Source organism: Rhododendron vialii, chromosome 12a, assembly GCF_030253575.1.
Source record: "Rhododendron vialii isolate Sample 1 chromosome 12a, ASM3025357v1".
Lineage (NCBI taxonomy): Eukaryota > Viridiplantae > Streptophyta > Magnoliopsida > Ericales > Ericaceae > Rhododendron > Rhododendron vialii.
This window is the reverse complement of record NC_080568.1, coordinates 18,713,480-18,737,961: the sequence shown is the minus strand read 5'-3', so window position 1 is coordinate 18,737,961 and position 24,482 is coordinate 18,713,480. Positions and strand designations below refer to the sequence as shown.

The 24,482-nt window shown below is 37.5% G+C and overlaps 1 protein-coding gene and 1 long non-coding RNA gene across 3 annotated transcripts; one reads left to right on the top strand and one right to left on the bottom strand.

The window, feature by feature from the left end:
• Nucleotides 1-1,894: 1,894 nt before the first annotated feature.
• Nucleotides 1,895-2,569, bottom strand: LOC131310074 (uncharacterized). The gene is made up of 2 exons (XR_009195111.1): nucleotides 2,456-2,569; nucleotides 1,895-2,004 (listed from the first exon to the last, which is right to left on the bottom strand). It is a non-coding gene; the product is annotated as an uncharacterized LOC131310074 (long non-coding RNA).
• Nucleotides 2,570-14,004: 11,435 nt separating this feature from the next.
• Nucleotides 14,005-23,371, top strand: LOC131310073 (proteasome subunit beta type-5-B-like). 2 transcript variants are annotated; one of them, XM_058336872.1, is made up of 8 exons: nucleotides 14,005-14,170; nucleotides 14,948-15,073; nucleotides 15,171-15,300; nucleotides 15,410-15,516; nucleotides 21,505-21,639; nucleotides 21,730-21,833; nucleotides 22,753-22,853; nucleotides 23,004-23,371. In XM_058336872.1, the coding sequence occupies exons 2-8, from the start codon at nucleotides 14,960-14,962 to the stop codon at nucleotides 23,129-23,131; spliced, it is 819 nt and encodes a 272-aa protein (XP_058192855.1). In that variant the 5' UTR covers nucleotides 14,005-14,170; nucleotides 14,948-14,959; the 3' UTR covers nucleotides 23,132-23,371. The 2 variants fall into 2 exon arrangements, with proteins under 2 accessions (XP_058192855.1, XP_058192856.1); XM_058336873.1 differs by having other exon boundaries at nucleotides 14,148-14,340.
• Nucleotides 23,372-24,482: the final 1,111 nt, after the last annotated feature.

Below are 24,482 nucleotides of genomic sequence, written 5' to 3'. Positions count from 1 at the left end.
AATCCACTGTCTATTAGCGGGGACTCAATTAAAGCGGGAGCAAATGCTCCATATGAACTGACTCCAAATGAGTAATTATAACATCTAAGAGGTTTCGAACCTGCAAAGATTTAACCACTAGCCAGTAAATCCCAGGCTTTGACCATATATTCAACCCCTTGGCTTTAGTTCTATGCATGCAATTGGTGGAGAAAGGGATAAGCTTACTTTATGTTAATCGAATTACGTTTGTGATGCTCTTCCATGGGGAAATGTGCAGATATTTGTGTTGCTTACGCCTTGGACATCACAATTTTTGGCGGTGAAGGGAAATTGTTGCTGTCCCTTAGGCGCAACAGCTTGCGGCTGTGCCCAAGCTATGGGTCCACTCCGGTCTTGTTCCAATGATCGAAAGCATTCACTTCATAGAGCTCATTGAGTAGAACAACAATTCAAAAAATCAGCTCAATTGGATATCATTAAGTGTCTGATTGGACACATATAACTCTCGGTCCATAGGTTACAATAGATTTGATCCAGTGTTTCAGATTCATTTTTTTCAAGGTAAAAAGATTCCGATCAGGCACTTAATGATATCTAATTGAGCTGATTTTTTGAATAAATGAGCTGATTTTTTGCATAAATGTTCTACTCGATGAGCTCTATAAAATAAACGCTTCCGATTATCGGAGCAAGACTGGAGTGGACCCGCAGCTCGGGCACAGCGGCAAACTGCTGCCCCTAAGGGACAGCAGCGCCCCACACCCCCTATAGGCTAAACATTAATCAGCTCTTAAGCTAAAACGGTGGAAGTCTCAACGTTGCAGATTCTTTGAAAGCCTTCAAACCCAAGTCAGAAGGATATATAGCATGATGAATATTCTTTTCAAAAGTAGTTGTATGTAACTTTCGCTTTCTTTTTTAACTTTTTTTTCAAAAAGAAGATAATTTTAAATTTAAATATATTGAAATTAAAAAATAATTTTTAAATTTTTTTTGCATTGTTTAAAAGATCTCAATGAGATCTATCAAACAAGATCCATATTGGTAGAAAAATTATTTGCGTATGCACATGATTTTTTAGCTTGAAATTACCTTCCTTTTCTAAAAGTTCCCTTTTGGAGAAACCAGAACACCCAACTTGGAAATCAAATATGGTATACTTCCTTCATGTTTTACATTTTACATATCACACTGAGTTTGAGCAAAAACAGAAAGAAAATACTCCGTATAAATTGCAATAGTAGGAAAGTACTTAGAGGAAGTAATTAAAGTTTTTTTTACCCCATTTGTTTTTTGTTATTTTGTTGCAAGCTATTCGCAAGGAGCAATAGTAGGAGCAAAATTTTAGAACACAAATGTGTACCGAGCCGTTTGATGTACGTGGCCCATATAATTGGAACGGCTCTGGAATGTTGCGTTCTTAGATTTTTTGATTTGGAAATTCTCTGCATTGGTCTAGTGGCCGATAGTGTTTGGAAAGAACTATTTTTGGTATGTTAAAAAAAAACGTCAATTAGTAACAACTAACAAGGTCCAAACTTGGGATAACATGCATGCGCAACGGGCAGAACCATAAGTACTTTTTTTATAATTAATGGTAATGTATTATGAAAAAATGATATGTCTTATAAAACGAGAAATAAGTACTTAAAAAATAAGACCTTAGTGGAATGGAGCCTAATTAACTATATTGACTGAACCATAATAAGTTTGAATATACTTATTGTAACGACCCACTCAAGAAGGATTAACATAATCAGTCTTAATGAAAGCTTAATATCAACCTTAATGAAATTCATTCCATAAACGCAAGACAATGTCAACTAAGTATATTACAACCGGCTTCCAAAATAAAATTTACAAGAGAACTTTACAAGATGAGTTGCATTCACAAATGTTACTACAACTCTCCAAAAAATTATGTCAAAATATGAACTATGCCAAGAGGACACCAAGTCAACCCTCGTCCTTGTTCCTACAGCCTGTCAGACCAGTAGTGGACCAAAACTCTACTTCAATTACCTGAAAGGATTGTGAGTGTTACTACTTCATTCAAGCGGAAAGCATAAAACAATTTACACAAACAAACATGGATCGAGTTATGCTTCTAATCATAATTAGAAAGAAACATACTATTTTTCACAAACCATTAAGTAAGCAACAATATTTCAAGAAACCATAGGGTTGCTTCTCTCGCAACCAGGAGTTATGACGGTACCGTGACCCTGTGAACAGTGTAATTCCAACAATTTATATCCTGTTTGTGTACATCAAACAGACAATTTATACCATTCTTGTGTACATCAAGAAGAAAACAATTCCAACCAATAATACAACTATGGCATGCTCTTGAAATAAAATCATGTTTCAAGCAACTTGATCCATATCCACAACCGTCAAAAATTCCCATCATTTGCAAAAAAAAATATAAGTTTATTTTTAGCTAGCCTCTTCAATGAAATAGCACACTCACCTTAGAGATCCAAAAGACAAAAGCGAAACGCCTCCTTCTCAACCTTGAGGTGGAGACTCGTCCCCCGATCCTAGAATATGAATGACACTACACTTAGTATATTTCACACTCCAATTCATGTTAAAATGCAAGCAAAATGCGTCAATAAGTCTAGCATATGATCTTTTTAATCTCCATCCTTAGTATGATACTGAATGAGACCAATAAAATAAAAATGATGGATGATGTGTTTCAATGCTCCAAAGATGATTCAATGAAATTTGATACAAGAATTCCCAAGAATAAGACTTAGACCATGACCAACATGTACTGTTCTGACCGTATCCAAAACATAATTGTGAATTGAAGAATGACACTTTAACCATTGAAAAGTAAACTTCTTCCTCTTCGGATCGACAGGTCATTCATAAAAAACGGAGTTCGGGTAACCTTACTACGGCCTCGCGATTATAACCTAACAAATACTAAAACTAGTGCAGAGACAGATTTTGGGTCAACTTTAACAGCAAATCTGTTATTGCTCAGGTATAACCAAAGCACATGGGTTGCATCGTTGGAAAGCTCTACGAGTCTAGTTTTCAGCAAAAAAGCGGAATGTGATTTCGAGTCTCGAGCTAGGAGATATGACTGTTTTCCCAACTTGTGCCAGTGCAGTCAGCAATACGAGTTTCACAGCAGCAGTTCGGTGCGCGATTTTTAACTTTTTCCCCTCTTTGAAATAAATTCTGAAAATTTTACCCAATAAACTAGACATGCATATCCATCTCCAGTAAAAATTCCAGAAAATTACAAGGTCGGAAAGTCTGTGAGAAAAATTTGCTAAGAACAGGACAGATTCAATTATGTTCAAGCTCTAATTGACATGCCCCAAAGATGGACGAATTTGGTACAGTAAAATCCAATCTTCTATAACCTAATTAAGACTTAAACTACATGAATATCCAGGTATAAGATGGCTACCTTCAATTAGTTTTCCCCAATTCCTCCTCCTCTTCTTCTTCTTCTTTTCTTCTTCTTCTTCTTCTTCTTCTCTCTCTCTCTCTCTCTCTCTCTCTCTCTCTCTCTCTCTCTCTCTCCGTGATACAAAAGAAAGCGGTGGAGGGGTGGAATGGTGTAGAATACCGTAGAAGGTTAATTAGGGAATAATTATCCCATGAGGTTGGGTGTATGGGTTTAAATGTGCCATAACTCATCTCTACCCTTCATTCCACCTACCAAGTCAATCTCTTTTAATTAACTTAATTAAACCCTCAAATTTAAATCATGTATTGCTTAACAATTAATGAATGATATGCGAATAATAACACAACTCGTGTAACAAATAGCATGACTTATGCAACATAAAGTTAAATGACATATGCGATGCACGTGCATGCTTGGAACGGGTGTTACACTTATACCAGGGATAGTGAAATTCCTGTGTTGCTATCCGAATACTCAACAAAGAAAATAAAAGGTGTTGAAAAATAATAAATGGTGAACACAAGGATATGTCACGCCTCACCCTGCAAATGTCACCCAATTGGCCCAAGTCGGCATAGCCACATGGCATCTCACACAAAGACCAAACCATATTCCTAACTAAACAGAAATAAAACCCAGCGGAAGACTTCTCACAAAAATACAACCAAGTAAAAAAACCTCAACTCACAAGTTAAAGTAAATAAACATCATTCGATTAATTACAAAATACTTAAGTTAACTTTTAGATTAACCAACTACTCAACAGCCTAACAAACGCATCACCCGACACTAGTCCAAGCACTCCTCAAAGCGTTAACCGGTAGTGGACCCACTCTAAATCACCTGTTATCTAGCAATCCAAAAAGGAAAACCAAAGTGTGTGAAACATAGAAGTGCTCGATAAAATATCACAATACCCGAAGGAATATCAACATAAATATGAAACTCTAACATAACCGAAATACTCGAATGTAAATAACAGTTATATCCATCACATACTCCAAACACAATAATAATATCCAATGAACAATACACATATAAAATCACACCACAGGGAGTGACACGTCTGCCACATTCCCTTGTACCATGGGATTGTGTCCCACATAACATGCTCTCATCCATTGATAATTAGTCGGCATGGCATATGTAGAGACTCGTAAATCTCAAAAATTATTAAAAATGATTCATTAAATGAAAGGATAAGAGGGAAATGTTGGGTTTATTTGAATTTGAGGCTTATGTGTTAAGATTATAAGATGAGGGGGTGTGTGTGTGGTTTATAAAAATGCTAGTATATATAGATGTGTATGTATGTGTGTGAGAATAACATCCCCCTTAGGAATGGCAATGGGGCGGGGCAGGGCGGGTTTTTGCATACCCCGACCCTAACCCGAAAATCATTTCCCGACCCCGCCCCAACCCCTACCCCTACCTGTAATGCCCCTGATTTTAGGAATGTTAAATAGAAAATTTCATTGAGATCTAAATAGAGTTTGGCTCAATATTACAGCATAAATCTCAAAAGAGTACTTTTATTCAAATAAGGGAGAACTAGAGTTCTATCTACTGCTCCATTTGTTCCTCCATCCTGACTAGCTCCTCGGCTCCTCGGCTTCCAAAGTGTAGAGTTCACCCTGTTCGTTTATAAGATCTGACACATTATATCAGTGTCGTCACCAATATAATATGTCAGGGTTATCAAAGGTATCACCGTGAGCTATAAAAGCTCAATAGAATAACATATACCCATTAACCCTTAACTTACGAACAAAAGATCACAATTTCAATGATTTTCACATAGTTCATACATATTCGGCAAACAGTTAACAATGACACATCTGCATTCACTATTCAACTAACGTTGGTATCCATGATTTTTCGAGTTTTTCCTACGCGACTCCTCATAGACCGTATCACTGGTTTCATCTTTCATTAACCAAATCAACATTTCAAAATCGTCATTTTAACACACCCAACCTCGGTTCCTCCACGCCGATCTCCCGAGTATCCTCATAATGGTTCCGCTGCACCAGATTCCCATTGGCACACAAAACTTTGCATTGGCTCCTCTCCGCGGATAACCAAGCTACTCACCCAACCTCGGTTCCGCCGCGCTGGTCTCCTGAGTATCCTCACAATGGTTCCGCCGCGCCAGGTTCCCATTGGCACACAAAACACACACCACACAATAAGCTACCACGTCCAGCCACATTGTGGTTTCTAAAATATTTCTCCTTTCCAAAACACGCTTTTTCATTAACCACACCATAGGTGTCATGTTTCTAACTTTCTTGATTTCCGTATCACGTTTTCATGTATAGACTCCGCGGTAGGACTTTTCATGGAAATAAACATAAATCATTTATTGTAATCTTGAAACTAAACTAGCAAGATTATCAAACTCTATGTTACTAATCATGCTCAAATCACCACTTAAAGCATAACGCCACATGTACGGTCGTCTTTGGAGTGAAAATCACTTATGCTTTACAATGAGACAAATAATACAAATAATTCATAACACATGCTCATAACCATCCAAAATACGAATACTTCTATCAATGATAAAATCTTATCTTTCAAGAACTGTTCTTTCTTTCTTTGTGAGAAATTCAAAACAACACATGTTTATTAGAATAAAAGTTGATTATTCCAACATGTTCATGCTTCTATTAGCGAAAATAAGTTATTAACTATCATGCATTTCAAACATTATAAGTGACAGATAACCTTATCTACTTAGAGAAAAATGGTTAAGGATATTCTATTTCATACCTTGAACTAGAGAGTAAGGGCATTCTACTTTCCAACATACGATTCTACGTTATGCGTGGGGTTAGTGGACAAGGGACTCTACCTTTCTTCTTGGCGGTTGGTCGGTTTTGAGAATAGGTCGTCGGTTTTGCGAATCGGCGGCGTAACGGCTCCGAAGTGCTTCAAAAGGAAAAGAGATGGATTTTCTCTTCCTAGAAACAACTTTGCTAACTAAACTAGGCTACTTTAAGGATCTAGGGGTGATTTTTGGAGGTGGTTTGGTGGTAGCTCTCAAGAACTTCAAGAACTTAAAGAAACTTGAACTTTGGAACTTAGAATTTCTAGAGAGAAGTTGGAGCAATGAATGAAGGTGTGAGAAATGACTTGGGTGAGCTTGCTATTTATAGGCCAAGGCTCTCCTCTCTCCCTCTCCCACCTGAAATCTCTCTCTCTTTCTCTCTCTATCTCTCTATCTCTCTCTCTCTCTCTCTCTCTCTCTCTATATATATATATATATATATATATATATATATATATATATCTTTGATTTTTTTCACTTGTCAAGCTTGATTGAAAGCTTGATAGGTTAGGTTAAGGGTTGCTTGTACATCTCCCACCTAGTTCTAGGCTTGTATGGCTAGATTTAGTACTTCTAGGGTTGGTTTGGAAAGATCTTGTGGAAGAAAGTAGGGTTTGTACAAAGATTTAGTGATTAAAGAACATATAAGGACAATGGGAGATAGATTTTGCTTGGAGAAGTGTAAAACCATAGATTGTAAGGATGCAAGAAGATCATGGAAGATCAAGGCAAGGTACACTCCAATCTCTCCCTCTCTTCCTCTCTCTCTCTCTCTCGGCAAATCTCTCTTTCCCTCTCTCTCCAGTACTAGTACTATGGAAGAGTGTGTGTGTGTGTGTGTGTGTGTGTGTGTGTGTATATATATATATATATATATGTATATATGACCAAGTATAAGTACATAAGGTACTATATAATCCTTTAAGATTTTCAAGTATCCAATAAAAATAAATATAGGGTCAAGATTCCCTAATAAACTAATCTAATAAGCACATGTTTCTATTATATTATTAAATTAGAGTACTTTAGTACACATATTTATATATAACACTATCTTTAGAAAATCTAGGGCAATAGATTTATAAGGTACATATACATATTTAAAATATATATATAATCACATGGAAAATCTAGGAAATGACTATTTAATAAAATCCTAGTACTTGTTGGTAGACTAACCTTATTATCCAAGGGGTAAAGTTTACCCTAGCATGTATTGACCAATGGTTAAAGGAGTTAGGTATTATATACTAGAATAATACTTGAGATGACTATGCTTATAATAATTTATGAAGTACGTAGGACTATATAATCTTATATATGTATTTTAATAAACCTAGAATGGTACCTTAGGTGGAAAATCTAGGTTTCCTATTGTCCAATGGATAAAAGTTTTTCTAACTTTTATTGTCCAATGGGTAAAGGTTAAAAGATTTATCTAGGGTTAGAAGAAAGTAACTAAGTGAATTGGTGGTCCAATTCCTCCAACTAATCAGTTGGAAACTAACCTTACTAGCCAAGTAGGGCTTTTAATCAAGAAATGAATTTTAAATGACTAAAATCTAATTATAATGGATTATAGGAGTTAACAAGAAATATTAAAAGCAATATTATGAAATTGAAAGAAATAACGAAATTTAAATGAAAATTTTATTCATAAAAAAAAAAAATTAGAGTCGTTACACGACCTGGTTTTTTTGGGTTCCCCGCGTTCCCGCCCCGATCGGAGAACGGGTTTACCTGCCCCACCCCGCCCCGTAAAAATTTAAAAAAATTAAAGTATAGGTAAAAAAGTAAAAAAAAAATGCTAAATAAGAATAAAAATTATCCAAAAAATAAAACTTTTGAAATTATTTTTGTGTCTTTTGGTATCGCGATTTTACTTTTATCTAAACTTTTAATTGCAATCAATATTTTAGATACTTCATTCCATTTCTTTATGTGTAGAATTTATTATTAAAAAAATCCACTAAACACCAATAAATATCAATTTTTATTTCTTTTTTAAATTTAATTAGCCTACTTGACGATGAAGAGACGTTGTTTTTTGAATTAACGCTAAAAAAATGAAAGGACGTGTATATAAGTATATATACATATATAAATAAAAATATATATAAATACGCCGGAGCAGGTTCGGGGCGGATAATTTCAGGGTGGATATTTCGGGGCGGGTTCGGGGGTGGGGCACTTTCGCCCTGAACCTGGGCAGGTTTGGAAAATTTTACCCCGACCCGATACCCGAAAATAGGGTAGAAAACCCGTCCCGTTTAGGGTGGGGCGGGTACGATTGCCATTCCCCCCCCCCCCCCCCCCCTTCTCAAACTCACGCTTCCCTCTCTTTTTCTCTCTCCTCTCTCTCTCTCTCTCACTCTTTCTCTTGAAAACTTCACTCAAGGCTCGAAACCCACAAAGTTCAACCTTCATTCCACACTCGAGACGTGATTTAAGCTCAAGTTTCGTTGGTTAAAGCTTGGAAAGAAGTATCCTTGGAGGAATTCGAATTTCACGTTCTAGTGCTCGATCAATTGGGCTTGGATCTTCGTTTTTGTTCATTGAGGTAGGGATTTCTTGCTCTCTCTATGTGTATATGAGTTCATTGTGCACTTAGATCGTGCCTTGGTTCGTTATTGTTGTTGGGTTTTTGCCTTTAGAAGTCTGAAAATTCGCTGAAAAATTCTGCGGTATGGATACCCCAACCTTCTCTGGACAGCAGCCGCCCTGGTATCGATACCTCATTTTGGGGTATCAATACCCCATTGTTTTCTAGACAGTTTTGACATGCTTTGTTTTTTTCATGCTCGTTTGAACCCCAATCACTTCTAACACTCTTTAAACATCTTTGAATCACTTCTAGACTTGCTTGTTGATATCTCGAATGGTTCATTGATCTCTCGAATCCCTTTGGCCCTCGTTGGAAGATAAGAACATGTTAAGCTTAATGAAATTGGTATCCGTTGGTCGTTCTTGCTTTAGATTGATTTAGAGAACATATTTGGCATGTTAACATGATCGTATTAGAGTTGATATATGTTGAACTTGAGCTTATTAAAGATTGAAAAATGGTTACATGAATGAATATGAAGGAACGATACGAAGAAAGCCACGGATCCACCGTAAGGTGTGTTACTGGAAATGGGACACACGAGGTCCCAAATACCCGAAAGGGCACAAGAAAGCCACGAATCCATCATATGGTGTGATGCCGGAATAAATATGGGACGCACAGGGTCCCGAATGCCCGAAAATGAGATCTAAACACATAACGAATATAGTGAACTTTGGAGGTCATTACGTTGCTTGTAGTTGAATGGAGTTGGCTTCACGGCTCATGTCCTTATTGTCGATCATATGAAAATCTTCTTGTTGCTTATGTTCCTCTCGGTGCATTGATCATCTCATTTGCTTATAACTTGAGCATAGTAATCTCTACTGGGCTAGTATAACTCAACCTATCATTATTTTCAGGAACATCACAAGAGCACTGATTTTGGAGCGCATGGAGTGCATGTTTGACATCATATCTTTTGAAAGCCGACATCGAGAAGTTGTTCTAGCATCTTTTGTATACTCCCTTTTGAAAAGATGCAATTGTAACTTCATTTAAATTCTTTTGACTTGGAAAATAATGTAATCGCTAAATTTATCATCTTCTGTCTAATTCTGAAAATTTGGCCGAGGTGCCTATATTGTAACTCTTTTTAAACTTGATCTTTTTTCTCTCGAATGAATTTTTTTTTTTTTGATCGGCAAAAATAACATTTTATTAAGGGGAAAGGGAGAGGGGTTTCCAATCAAAGGTTGGAAAATATACCAAAATGGGTAAACCCATAACACCTAATGGCCTAAAAGCCCAGATAAAACAAATAAAGCCAGTAAAAATCTGAAGGCCTAAAAGCCCAAATATTACAAATAAGCCCAGCCAAAGAAACCCAAAGCATAACCCTAAAAATTTGAGAATACTTCGGATGAATTAGGGGAACATTTTGGGGTATTATGATGTAATATTGCGTTAGACTTTTATTGGAAACGCTATTATTATTATATTGAAAATTCAGGGCGTGACAGCATACGACATGGTATGCATCACACGCAAACCCTCGGCGGTACAAAAACCACCTCAACAAGCACACATATTTCTTGAGCATGCATAATCTTTAAGCATGCACATCGATGACCAAACTTTGTGTCTCACACACTATGCTCCCAACCACTGTTAATTAAACGGTATGGCTTACGACATGGAGCGCCTCACTCACAGACCTTTCAACATTATTGACACGATAGCATGATATACAACCACCTCCACATTAATATCTTATTGAATATAACCATGTCAAACACATTGATCACCTTTGATTTGACTGGAGTATACCAAACTTACGATTTCGACACTTCCTGATTAACAGGCTCACTACCTAGCCACAAGCTAACTCATATCAGTTATAAACACCTTGGAATATTTAAGCAAATATATGATAACACCCTATAATATTTCCACTATGTTAACACATGACAAGATGCCAACACACCCACCTAACTTTTCTTAAACCATTTAAACGCACAATTGATATCATCAACTTTCAAAGATAACGAGGTATTATTCGATACCCAACGAATACAAATATGTCCATTTCTAAGACCTAGAAGTGTGCCAAATCATACGTAAAGTTCGAATACAACTTAACCCCCAAAATATGAATAGAAACTTACTATCAACCTGTCATATTTTGGCCATAGGTTCTTTTAGGTTTATAATTAGATCATGAGACCACCACCATTAGAAAACATACTTTTTGTACATTAATTTTAATATAAAATTTACCCAAAAAGGAGTTCGGATGAAAAAGATATGTCCATCCGAAATTTCTTAAAAATGTAAATTTTAAGACTGTACCGCTACGAAATTTCTTAAAAATGCATATTTTAAGACTGTACCGCTACAGCCAAAAACCTTGTACCGGTACAGGTCCAAAAATCCTTGAACGACAACTTCTAGTCAGCTTGTACCAGTACAGTCAAAAACCTTGTACCGGTACAACTTGTGTTTTTAGCAAAAACACGGCTAGTTCTTTTTTCGATTTCCAACCTTTTCCTCTACTCAAATCACATCTTAAACTCATCAAAACTTCACAAAATAATGCTCAAACATGAAGTTATCGTAGAGCTACTTCAAGAACATCAAGTTCATGGATCAAAACCAACTATAAACATCAAATTCAAAAGATTCAAGGTAAAGTTCATCCCTAAACCAAAGTTCTCCCTAGAACAACCAAACTAAACATGAATCCAATATTTAAAGCATAAATCCATGCCAATACATGAAATTCAACTTGCAAAACAAGGATATCAAGTAAAAGAACATGAATTACCAAGTAGTGCTTCAACTATAAGTAAAGAAGGATCACCCCAAGCTTTTCCCCTCTTTTTCTCTCTCTCTCTCTTTCTCTCTCTCTCTCTCTCAGACACACACATGCGTAAAAATAGGATAAGAGGAACGAATGAGATATTTACAAAATATCTCCCCAAGGGAATATTATATGGTGTACTCACACCATCTCCTCACTTATACTCCCACTAATCTCTAAATACACATATAAATCACACACAAGGCCCTCGTAATTCCTAAAGCATACAAATTAACCCCGTAAACATATAAATCAATTAAAATATGACTTAAATATTAAATATCTGGGATGGGTATTACAATATACGTGGAAATCCTCTTAAAAATGGTAAAAATCACGAGAGGAAATCAACACATTAGAACCATCATTGCGTAGTTACAAAACGACCTTAATTTAAAACAAAACGTGAATCCTCACCGACTAACCAAAGATCGATTTGTCGAATCCACGTACACCGCACTAAGTATTTGATTGCCGAATGCCTTGAATTCTCAAGTCCTCCAGGATGCTTCCAGAAATCCATCGGCAAATGACTCAAATATTTAAAACAAAGTTTGGAAGAAACTTCTTGAAGTTAATCTTGTTGCTCGATGATCATATGATCATGTGTTTACTTTAAGAAACAAAGCAAAAACCCCCTTGGATGTATTCTAGGGTTTTAAAGTGCTTGGGGGCGGCTATCATATGTTCAGTGAAGTAGAAACCCTAATGAGCCGCATATAAATAGATAGCAGAAAACTGGCAAGTTGGTTGAGCACTGTCTAAAACTTTTCTTGAGTTGTTCGAGCACTGTTTCTGATAAATGATTCTATATTTCCACACCCTTGATTTTTTGACTCCCTTTCTTTATTGAGCTGTTATATGCACGAAATCCCTTGATTTCTTCCACTCAAATTATCTAACAATCTCAATTTCACAATTACAATATATTAATGACATAATTCCTCAACAGACACTCTAAATATAAATTACAACTCGATAATTAGGAATATAAATAAATGTGTGTGTTTTCATGAAATTTGTCGACAAAGAGAGGTCGTAACCTATGGACCTTACAGATAGGATCCTTTGCGGTCCCTCCATATCCTTAATACCAATGAGGGCTTTATTTTTACCCCAACAATTAAAGCACTAAGGGTTTGTTTAATTAGCGAGAAAAATATAATAGAGTGACAAAGTGAGAAAATGAAATAAAAAAAAAGAAAGAAAGAAAAAAATGTTTTTTTTTTCTCACATCCATTTGATTAAGATGAAAGTTCTACAAGAAAATAAAGAAGTTAGAGTATAATTGTTATTGATTCTTACAAGAAAATAAATTTTTTCTGCACTTTTTGTGAAATAATAAAATTAGTTGTGTTAGCTAGTTGAGAAAGACTGGTTGTGTTGATTTTGCATACATCATGATTCATAAGGTTGGGTGAGATGAGTAATATAAATTAAAGTAGCAGTAACTTTTGTGACTGCAACATCTATATATATAATAAAACAGATCGGTTTTTGTTGAAAATGTATAGGCATATAAATGAGAGTAACATTTATAGCCATCGGATCATTTCTTATTTATAAAAGATACGGAGAACATTCTCCTAATAAATCTATCCCTCTATCCTCACTTTTTAGGTAATGTATATCTCTATGTAAACTAATGTTGCCTTATATGATCAAATATGAAAATATCTCAAAATGGTAATTGACGTTTTGTGGAGATTACAATTATCCCGTAGAACAATCGCAGTACAGACAATTTATTTAAGTTGAAACTATGATACATTCTGACGTGCCTTTAGGTAAGAACATCCGCTAGTGATAGTACAAAAGGGGAGGTACTTAAATACTTTTTTTTGTTTTTTTTTATCCGCCAAAACGCCCCTCGATCGGTACTTAAATACTACTAGTAGTAAAACTACAGATTTTTTAAAAATTTGGGCTAGGCCTGGTCAAGTACAAAGTTCTCAGTCTGACCAGCCCAGTGGATCTCTTTAGGCTGCGTTCTCTTGGATTTAACTTAAACTTATCTTAAATCTGAAAATTTTGTTCTTATTTGAATTTTTTTCACATTTTTTAGTTTTGCACCAAATTTTGTGGGTTATTGATTCGTTTCGACGAGAAGAATTAGAAAAGTAATTTTTTTTTTACTTTTACCCAAGTATTTTGAGAAATAACCACTATTTAGCGAAAAAATGACCTATAAAAATTTGGTGCAAAACTAACAAATGCGAAAAAAATTCAAATAAGGACAAAATTTTCAAATTTAAAAGTTCAGTACAACGCAGCCTTTGCTTCAACATTCCAAAAAATCGAACCGGCAATTAGAGGTGATGTTGAGAAGGCCCAACCCCAACCCAGATCAAGCGGAGTTATCGGAATGGGCCTGTCACTCGGCCTGCTTACTCCCTCCCTTCCTTGTATTGTTGAACAAGAAAAGAAAACCCCCAGTTACTACTCCCGTACTCCGACAACTCTTTTGCAAATCTTCTGCGACTGGATTTCGTTTCTTTCTCATTCCAACAGGTGATCTACACGTATATTTATTTCCATTTCAATCGATCGGTATTCTGTAGTAGTCCGCCTTTGCCGTGTCTTCCGTTGCTGTCTTCCTTCGAAGCTTCTCCCTCTCATACTCTCTCACTCTCTCTGTGTGTACATAAACATGTATATATAGGAATTTACACTCAAATCCGGTATGCTTGGTTTTAAATTTGTTTACGGTTGTTTCGAATCTGATTACGAATTGGTTTAATGTAAGCTTTATTGCTTGTGTATATGTGTATAGATGTATATATATATTTGTCTATTAGGGCTTTTTAATTGCTTTGTGAATTAGGGCTTTCTTTCTTGTTCTTTATATTTTGGGGATTTTGTGTGGGGTTTAAATAAAGCCTTGTTTGACAAGTAGTCAATTACCGATTTTACTTTTCTAACTACAAACAAAAATCACCCTTAGAAAAATATCTCTTTCTAAGAAAATCACTCGGAAAATAAACCTCTTTTCAGACCCAAAAGACCCTAGTTCTGTGGAATTTAATGTGACAGTGCATACAGAACTACTCCGTGACAGATATTTTGTTTTGTGAATTGTAATTTTTTGTTCAAGTTTAGTAAAAAAAAATTGGTGCCCCCACTATAGAGAATTTCTGGATCCGTCCCTGGTCGTTATTTGTTGATTCTGTCCTATTCTAGGGTTCACTAGTTCGGTTGTGATTTTGAGTGCACTTTGTGTATATATTTTTTCTGCTCTATAAATTCTTGTCTTGGTTCTGTTGTTTTACTTTCCAATTGTCGAAGTAGGTATTATTAAGCATGAAGTTCGATGCAAGTGGTCTCGAGTCCCACGTGCTGCGTGGCGGAGTGAGCGATGACCTTCTCAGTGTGTTCCCAACTGCTCCATCTTTTGAGATTCCTGGTGCAACCGATGTGAGTTTGATACATATATTTTTCAGATTTCAACAAGCTGATTCAGTTGAGAGGATTTTCTTGACAAGTACTATTTGGTTGTTGCTTTGTTTTTCAGTTTGATGGATTTCAGAAAGAAGCTATCCAAATGGTGAAACCGGCAAAGGGCACAACAACGCTGGCTTTCATTTTCAAGGATGGTGTAATGGTTGCTGCTGACTCCCGTGCTAGCATGGGAGGCTACATCTGTATGTTTATGCATCCATGTTTGATATTGTGAATTTAGTTTCTTCTTTTGAGTAGTTGGGAATGTATAGAATTCTTCATGCTTACCACTTAAATCTGTAATTTTGACAGCTTCACAATCTGTGAAGAAAATTATTGAAATTAACCCGTACATGCTCGGCACAATGGCTGGTGGAGCAGCTGATTGCCAATTCTGGCATAGAAACCTGGGCATTAAGGTGATTCATTTATGTTTCCTTTATATGCATTCTATGAATTAGAACCTGTACAGGTATTCCTTCTTACACTCCTATTGTCTAAGGAATGATATTTCTAATGGTGGGTAATGACTGTTGTGCCGTTTTCCTTTTATGTGTAACTTTTCTTTTTGGGGTTATTGATTCCATGAAAGCAAACAAACCCAAACAGCAGTCAGGTATAGAACCTGGAAACAAACACAAATCAGTCAATCCAAAATGTATAAATAGAAGTAAGCAAAGGGAATAGGTCACCTCGGGATCAAAGATCCTGAAGGAAACCCTCTAGTCAGTAGTCACTAGCTAGAAGCCCTTTAGAATCAGCGTTCTTGTGATTTTCGTCCAAGAGCTAATGCAAACTCAATTGCCTTTTCTATTAGCCCAATCAAACTTCTAGCATCGAGCACTTGTGTTGGATAATCCTGCGATTTCTTTCCCACCATAGCTAGTAAATAGTCACAGCATGAGGTAGCATATATGGTACAAAAAATGCCCCCCCCCCAACCCCCCCCCCCCCCCCCCCCCCCCCCACACCAGTTCTATCCACCAGCTCATCTCTTCTGCCAAGCATAGCACACCTCTGTCATGTAATTCTCTAAAGCCCCCAAATTTGTCCAGCATAAGAGTACTCAAAGAATAGATGCTCATGGGAATCGTGAGAATTGCAAAGGACACATTTAGGATTCACATTTATTCCCAACTTACAAGCCCATCTTTAGGGTTTGTTTGGAACCTAGGGAAAAGAAAAGAAAGGAAGAAAAAAAACAAAAACAAAAACAAAGAATCAAGCACAATAAATTTTCCTCTACACTTTCCTTTCCTTTTCCTTTCTTTTCCCCAAGTTCCAAACAAACATTTAGTTGTAAGTCTCCTCAGAAAATCAACCATTCAATAAAAGTCCACCTAGGGACATGATGGATAAACCAAGTGATTTTTCCCCATAGAATAGAAAGTTGCATTCTCCTCAAGGCCTGCTAATGCTCATTTGTTAAATTCCTTCCCAATATTGAGGATGGAATCAGCAGGGATTTGAGCCACAATTTCCATGGTGATTGTGTTTCTAGGTCTAGGCCATCTCCACAAGCCCTAGTGTACAAAAGGATTTACCTTACCCATATTGAATAAAACACTCCCAACCTTAAAGACTGTAGACCTCCATTGCCAATGGTCTACGTGGTCGAAGGATGAACAATATCCTCAGTTTGGAAAATTTTCTAGTGGTCCAGGATGTGTCATTAGTGATGTTCACCCTCCACACACTCTTCCGCTTGAGTAAAAATGTGTTCATTGTGCACCCATCTGACCAAAAGGGTATCCTGGCTCAGTTTGAAATTTTTTCCTAGTGGTCCAGGATGTGTCATTAGGGATCTTCACCCTCCACACACTCTGCCCCTTGAGTAAAAATGTGTTCAGTGTGCACCCATCTGACCAAATGGGTATCTACTTTCTTGCAAAGCGCCAACAAGTGTATAGCCATGGAAGTCTGAATAAAGTTTTTAGCAATCTGAAGCCTTACCAACCTTCATCCTTAGCGGCTCGTTTGCCGTACAGATAAGATTTTTGGTTGGATAAGGAAGAAAGGTGGATATATTATAAGGGGGACTAGTTAAAGAGGGGGAATTAGCTTATACTTGGTTTGAGTCGTAGTATGGGTGATTAAGAGTGGTGGATAAGAGATAATGTGAGAAATTTATTGGCTGCCCTCATTAAATCATAGCATTGAGAATACAAAAAAGGTTTAAGGGGTAATTTGGTCTTTACCCCACCCGTATTAGCTAATCCTAGGGTGGGGGGTGGTGTTAGCTAAGATCCCTCCAAGGGGATAAGCTCTCCCTCTAGAGCCTTTCTCCGCCTAAAAAATGGGCCCTTGGAGTACAAATTGAGCTCCCAGCAACCATAGCTGCAGGTTTTCTTAATTTAGGCCCAGATGATTAGAAAGCCTTAATAAGCGTTCAATCTCATTCAAAGCCTACTGAAAAGAACTAATTTAACCAATTGTGCCCTGCCCCCTAAGGATAAGTTCTTGTTAGTCTATGACTAAATGCTTTCCGTGATTTTCTCTTTTAACTGCGAACAGTCTTCACTCCTAAGGCTAGTAGGAATCAAAGCCACTCCAAGGTATTTCACATAGAGAGATCCTTCAGGAATAGGGAGGACACTGCACAATCTGTTTTAGTTCATGGATCCACCCCAGCAAGGAAAATAAAGCTTTTCTGCATATTATGTTTCAAACCAAAGAAGAGGAAGGGAACCAGATAATGCCTCTGTAATGAGTGTTAAGGAATGGGCATCAGCCTCCCTGGGAACGAACAATTCATGAGGAAAAGTGAGGTGTTTAAGCTGCAAAGTATGACATTTAGTATGGAATGTGAACCCTTTCTGATTAAGTTGGTAGTGAAGCAATGCACCTTACAACGGACCATTTATCATCACTTAGAACATAGGTAAAGTAACACAGGCTACACAGCTCTTAACCCATTGTATGAATGTGCTTAGGAATGCCATAATACAGTCATAATTACAAAAAGAAAGGCCCAGCCCACTAAATCATATGCTTTCATAAGGTCCATTTTGATGGCACCTCTTGGTATTCCTTCACTCTTATGATAGTTCTTCACTAACTCCTGGATTAGCATAATATTGTCCAAAATTGACTTTCCCTGCATAAATATAGATTGGCAAGAATTAATAATACTAGATATAATTGGTTGGAGCCTGTTTGCTAGAACCATGGTGACGCACTTGTAAACCACGTTGCAACAAGCAATTGGTCTAAAGTCCTAATATATTATGGGACATTAGCATTAGGATCTATGAAAGATCTATGGAATCCGCTGGCTTAACATGTTTCCAGTGCTAGAAAAGAGTTGAACAGCCTCAATCACATCTGCTCCCATTGTCCCACAACATCCCTTTTCTTATAAAAGAAAGCAAAGACGAAGCAATAGTGCCACCCAGGGTGGTGGTGTAATTTCTACTACTCCCTCCGTCCCAAATTGGATGTCAATTTTTGATATCCGTGTCAATTTCAATTCCTTATATCTTTGATCTCAAAATATATGCAATATGGATCTTGGTTGATAGTTCTCGATTAATTCTATTATACAAAGTTTTCAAACTCGTGAAAAATATTATACATTGAAAGATATAAGCGATGAAAAATGACACGAGTTTCAAAAATTGTCATCCTTTTTGGGACGGAGGGAGTAGTATTTAAGGAAAAGTTGTTAAAGAAGTCTGTTTATGACTATGATGGTGAAGTGGATAAGTGGTTGGCTGTCAAGCCTAGTGTTCTCAGCAGAGGAATTAGAATGAGTGGAAGAGAAGAAGATTGAATATTGGATATTGCTGATGCATTGGAATCTGATTAGCTTAACCTTGCTTTAATACTCTTTTTCCAACATGAAAGAACAGTATCCTTCATTTATATCTCCCTGTTCAACTTAGATAATGTTATCAATGATACTCCTGAATTGGGTGAAGAAATTACTCCACGTGATGATTGTCATTGTCTTCCTTTATCCCTGGACTGATTTACTATAGAAAACATATTATCTATAAGCTTTCCTTTTCCCTGCTTTCTAATCACATGCATCTCTCCACTTTTGAGAACCTGGTTTTACATTTGGTCTTTGATGTTGACAAGGATTGCTTTTACCCATGTTTCCTTGTCCGACCGTGTGGACATTCTTGACACATGGCGGGCATATTGTGTTGGAGCAAATTGTCATGTTTTCAAGCCTAGAACCCTTTTACTCTCCCTTCAGAAAATAGTAGTGTCTGTTTCTCTTTTTATAACCTAGTTTTACATTAGATCTTTGAAGCTTGACTAGGTTTGATAACTGATTCTCAAAAGTTTCATGTATGGCCATTCAAAAATTTTTTGACACATGGCTAGCATACGATACCATACATGGGGCTGGCATATGGTCGTGGATAATATGGATTATATGTACACCTATGTATCAATAAAAGGATGTTGTTAGCCTGTTAATGCCATGCCCAAAATTTATGGCGCTACGCAGGTTCTAATTTTTAAAATTTTCCCTTTAATCATCCATTTGCACAACCCCCACACCCCCAACAACGCCCCGCCCCCCCCCCCGCTATTAGCGTTTTTTTGTTCTTTTATAATTCTTACCCCCCCCCCCCCCTCTATTAGCGTTCTTTTGTTTTTTTATAATTCTTCCCAATCCCCATCTCGTCCGAGCTATCTCTGTACCCCTCCATCATCACCAGCCATTATGAATAGATGGGTCCATGATGAATCGGTGGTGCTAGGAGCTTCAATATACCAATGAGAGCTTAGTTGCAGGAACCTTGTATCGGGGTGGGCAATCCATCTCAAAACCTCGCTCCCGCTTTCCGAAGTCGGACTCTCCTAGGAACCCCACTCCCCAACTAGGATACAACCTCTAGGGATATAAATCCGAAATGAAACAAAAGTAAAAGATACCCCTCCCAAGCAAGAGAAAATATGGAGTAATGAATATTAACTTAAATTTGCTCAAGTACACAATATTTACTTACATTTGCTAAAACAATATTTGCAGTTGACATGAATTACGAATTACTCCCTCTGTCCCAATTTGTTTGTGCAATCTCAACATGCGTGCCCTTCAAAAAATGTCTATATCTCACAACCTATAATTTTTTTAATATCCAAAACATCATATTATAGGACTAATTGAGATCAATCAAGCAAGCAAGGTTCATATTGGATATAAAAAAACATTATAAATTTATAGACAATTTAGGAGATCCCAAATAGTGGAAAGGGACAAACAAATCGAGACAGAGGGAGTATAATATTTACTTGTACTACATATTTACTTTTTTATAAATTATTCCTAAACGCTTCCCTTGGCACTCCCAAACAATGAGCTTCTATGGTCCTACGCCCCTGCTCTGGGCAACTAAGAGATAGAGTAAAGACAAACTGAAACCATCGGAAACCGCCAATGTTCGGCAGACATTCTCGCCACCGAAGCGGTCAATATCACTCTTTTCAACCCTTCGCATCCTACTCTGTCCACTTTATCTACTTTTTTGGTTTTGCATCTTTTATCTCTTTAAAAGAGAGCAATAGCTTATTTTGAAAACCATAGATCCATCTCCAGCCATCTAACCCAAACCCCATCATCTTTATCTCCACCAGAAAAAACTATAGAACCATTTACAAGGACCAACGGAAACCCTCAAAAGACACTGCTGTTGGAAGATTAAGTTAAGGACTGAGATTACTAGAATTGTTGTCAAGATCTTAATTACTTGAAGAATGAAATTCAGAGAAAGTGAAGCTTTTAAGTGTGTTGGCAATTGGTATGGTACAAAAGGGCAAGGGGAAACACGATTTACCAGTGATTATATTCTGTATTCTAGCATTGGGATGGCTATGGATGTGAATTTTGCAGGGATTGGTGTTTCAATTAACTTGTGGGTTTTTTAGACAAAGCAACGAACAGGCAATGGTATCAGATATGTATACAGCCGTTGTCATCAATAGAGTAAGATCGCCATGACACATTGAGGTTTTTTTTAGGCTCAATTGGATTGGTGAGAGATTGTGAGAGAGAAAATTGAGTGGGAGTTTAGTGAGAAAAAAGGGAAAGGGGAATAAAGAGGGGCAGGTGAGTTCGAGGAGCAGTTTTGTCCATGCAACGACATCTGTCGTGGCTCCATAGTTTAACAGCTAACCTTTACAAAACAGTTATTATTAAGCCAGAGAATTAGGTTCCTAGTATATGACATCTAGTGCCACTCTGTAGTTGCTGAGTGTGGTAGCCTTGCGAAACTGCGAAACCAACTTAATAGCTTGATGCATCCACGAGTTTGACTGGTTTAAATTTGACGGCAACATGATATTGCTATTTTCTGAAACTTTTGGTCATAAGATCTTGTAACCTGAAACTGTCAGTTTGATAGTTCGGTTGTTTTGGGGAGCTAACAACTTGTTTCTTTCATATTTAGTGCCGACTGCATGAACTTGCAAACAAGCGAAGAATTTCAGTTACGGGGGCCTCAAAGCTATTAGCAAACATCCTTTATAGTTACCGTGGAATGGGTTTGTCTGTGGGAACCATGATTGCTGGTTGGGATGAAACGGTAACATAACAGGATTGTGGAGTAATGCTTCTTGTGTACGTACTTGCATTCTCGGACTCTTGAGCTGTATTCCTTACTTGTGGCTTGTAGGGTCCTGGGCTGTACTACGTGGATAGTGAGGGAGGACGTCTGAAGGGAATGAGATTCTCTGTTGGATCTGGTTCACCTTATGCTTATGGAGTTCTGGATAGTGGGTTAGTTCTTTTCCCCATTCTGTTTTTTCATTTTTGTCGCAGTTAATTTTATGTTCTATGCTGATAATGTCGGTCTTGTCGGCTGTGGCTATGATATTGGGAAATCTTTTTCCAAAAGCTGCTTCCAAGTTTGTCTCTTCGATTGCCCTTATGACATAGTACATACCATAAAGTGGAGGATAGCTGTCATTATGCATTTTTAGATAACTAACTCTTCTGGGAGTCTCATATGAAGGGGGGATTTTAAAAAGAACTAAGATTGTGAAAGTTATAAATGATTGGATGCATTTGGGAAGGTTGCTTCACCTTCCCAATTCCCAAGGTTGCCTTTCTTTGTCCATGCTCCACCTCATGGAGCTCACTGCAAGAAATGCTATCTTGATATTGTGGTTGCTGCAGCGAGATTCATTACCATGATGTTGTCCCGTGCTTGAACAAATTGACAAAATTGAACTCCTTATAAATGCCAAAAAGACTCTCTGTCCTTTTTTGTCCGTTGATGCAACTCTTGCAATATCTTAACATTCTAGTTTTCAAGATATAACATTCTAGGTTTAGATCTTGGCGGTGTAATAAAGGAAAGCATGCATTGTTATTTAAGTCTTAACTCAACTGACAAAATTGAACTCCTTATGGATGCCAAAAAGGCTCTGTACTTTTTGGTCCATTGATGCAACTCTTGTAATATCTTAACATTGTAGTTTTCAATCTTGGCGGAGTAATGAAGGCATGCATTATTATTTAGTAATTCCTCACTCAACTGTGTGTATTCCGAATGAATTTGCTGGACCATTCGTAACTATTTTGCTTGATTTTCTCTCTCCATTTTCTTGTTTCTGTTTTCTGAAATATGTTGAAGCATTGGGTCAGATCTCTGTAATGTATTTGCTTATTCTGGTTTTCTCTGTCGACCTGGTAGCTATCGTTATGATATGTCAGTGGAAGAAGCTGCAGAGTTGGCTAGACGTGCCATATATCATGCTACATTCCGAGATGGAGCAAGTGGCGGTGTCGCTAGTGGTAAGCTCTCTCTCTCTCTCTCTCTCTCTCTCTCTCTCTCTCTCTCTCTCTCTCTCTCTCTCTCTCTCTGTGGGCGCATGACGTGCATGCATTCGCGCACTGCAGGACAGTGCATGTGAGATTTCAAACTTGTATTGTTTGTCTTTTCAGTATATCATGTGGGACCCAACGGATGGAAGAAACTCTCTGGGGATGATGTTGCTGAACTTCACTACAATTACTATCCAGTTGAAGCAACAGTGGTAGAACACGAGATGGCTGAGACTTCGACAGCTTGAGGGGAGATGGCTGTTTAAATCTCTCTTTCTGTAACTCCTTTCCAAGTACTGTTTTAGGTTCTCCAACAACTTCTGGAACAGGGCTGTTGCACACCAAAGCAATTTATTTCTGCTGCCATTTTTTTTGGGTTCTGAAACTTAAAATTAAAGCTTTACTTGGCGCCGGATGTTTGTGCTTATGTATTTAACATTATTGTTTGATGATCTTTATATTCCTACTACCTTGGTTTCTTTCTCCTTCGTCTTTGGTTCTGTACACTTGGTCTCAGAACGTGTGCTCTCTCTCTCTCTCTCTCTCACACACACACACATGCTCGCGTGCGTGCATACACAATCTGAGTCTTTGTAGAAGATGAAAAAATTGTGAGTCAGACTGTAGGTAAAAATCATTCTCCACCCTCAACCCGAACATTTTGCTTGGGTCTTCAAATATGGAAGTAATCCTTTTTTATCCCATGCACATGACGTGCCACTGAACTTGTCTACAGCAAAGGTGATTCAAGCTGAGCGAACCTGAGTTCTTATTAGTTGCGATTCATGATATGAACTGTCTGGTGCTTCTGCTTCTTCTTCTTCTTCTTCTTCTTCTTCTTCTTTTCTCTCTCTCTCTCTCTCTCTCTCTCTCTCTCTCTCTCTGTGTTTTTAAGCCAGCCTGTACGTTTTTTGGCAGCTTACTGGAGAAACTATGTCCCAAACCTTCGGTGGTGCGCCTTTTGCTTTTGACGTCCAATCCCATCCACTCAGCATCATCAATCTGTATAATGAAACACTGAACACTGTATTGTTCAAGGCTCAAGCAAACTCTGGAGCTGGCATATCCAGCTTCTATTTTTGGACGAACAAGATTTTTTTTTTTTTGATCAGCGATGAACAAGATTATTCCTGTTATATTAATACGGACAAAAGTTCAACCAAACGAAATACAACATAAAAATAAAAAATAAAGAAAGTAGCGTGAAACCAAAAGTCGGAGCTAGACCCATTAGTAACACTCGTGAAGGTGGGTGGAGTAGCGAAATGGAGTGAGGTTGAGAAGGGTAAGGGTCCTAAGGGATTTGAGTAATAATGTCCACCATCAGGTTATTCGTTGAATTTTGGCAATCTAGTACTTGCAGTTCAGCCCTTTAGGCCCTCCAGGACGGAGCTGGGACCAGCATTGTGTTGTGCTTTTTGGATGGGTATCTTACCGAGCCTATGAATGTGATATGAACCATTTATTTTGTTCAACATCTTGAGTTTGTCAGCGATGTCATAAACCGATAAACGAGACTAAGCAGGCATCGGTAACAATATAAACGAAACACGTACCTTTTGGAGTTTATGACTAGAATGGCTTCACAGAAAAAGGTGT

Excerpts from the sequence above, each read along its gene's own strand:
- LOC131310073 (XM_058336872.1), top strand. The coding sequence starts at position 14,960 with ATGAAGTTCGATGCAAGTGGTCTCGAGTCCCACGTGCTGCGTGGCGGA. Across the intron at positions 15,301-15,409 it reads TAGCATGGGAGGCTACATCT|CTTCACAATCTGTGAAGAAA; the intron begins GTATGTTTATGC and ends TAATTTTGACAG. Across the intron at positions 21,640-21,729 it reads TTGCTGGTTGGGATGAAACG|GGTCCTGGGCTGTACTACGT; the intron begins GTAACATAACAG and ends TGTGGCTTGTAG.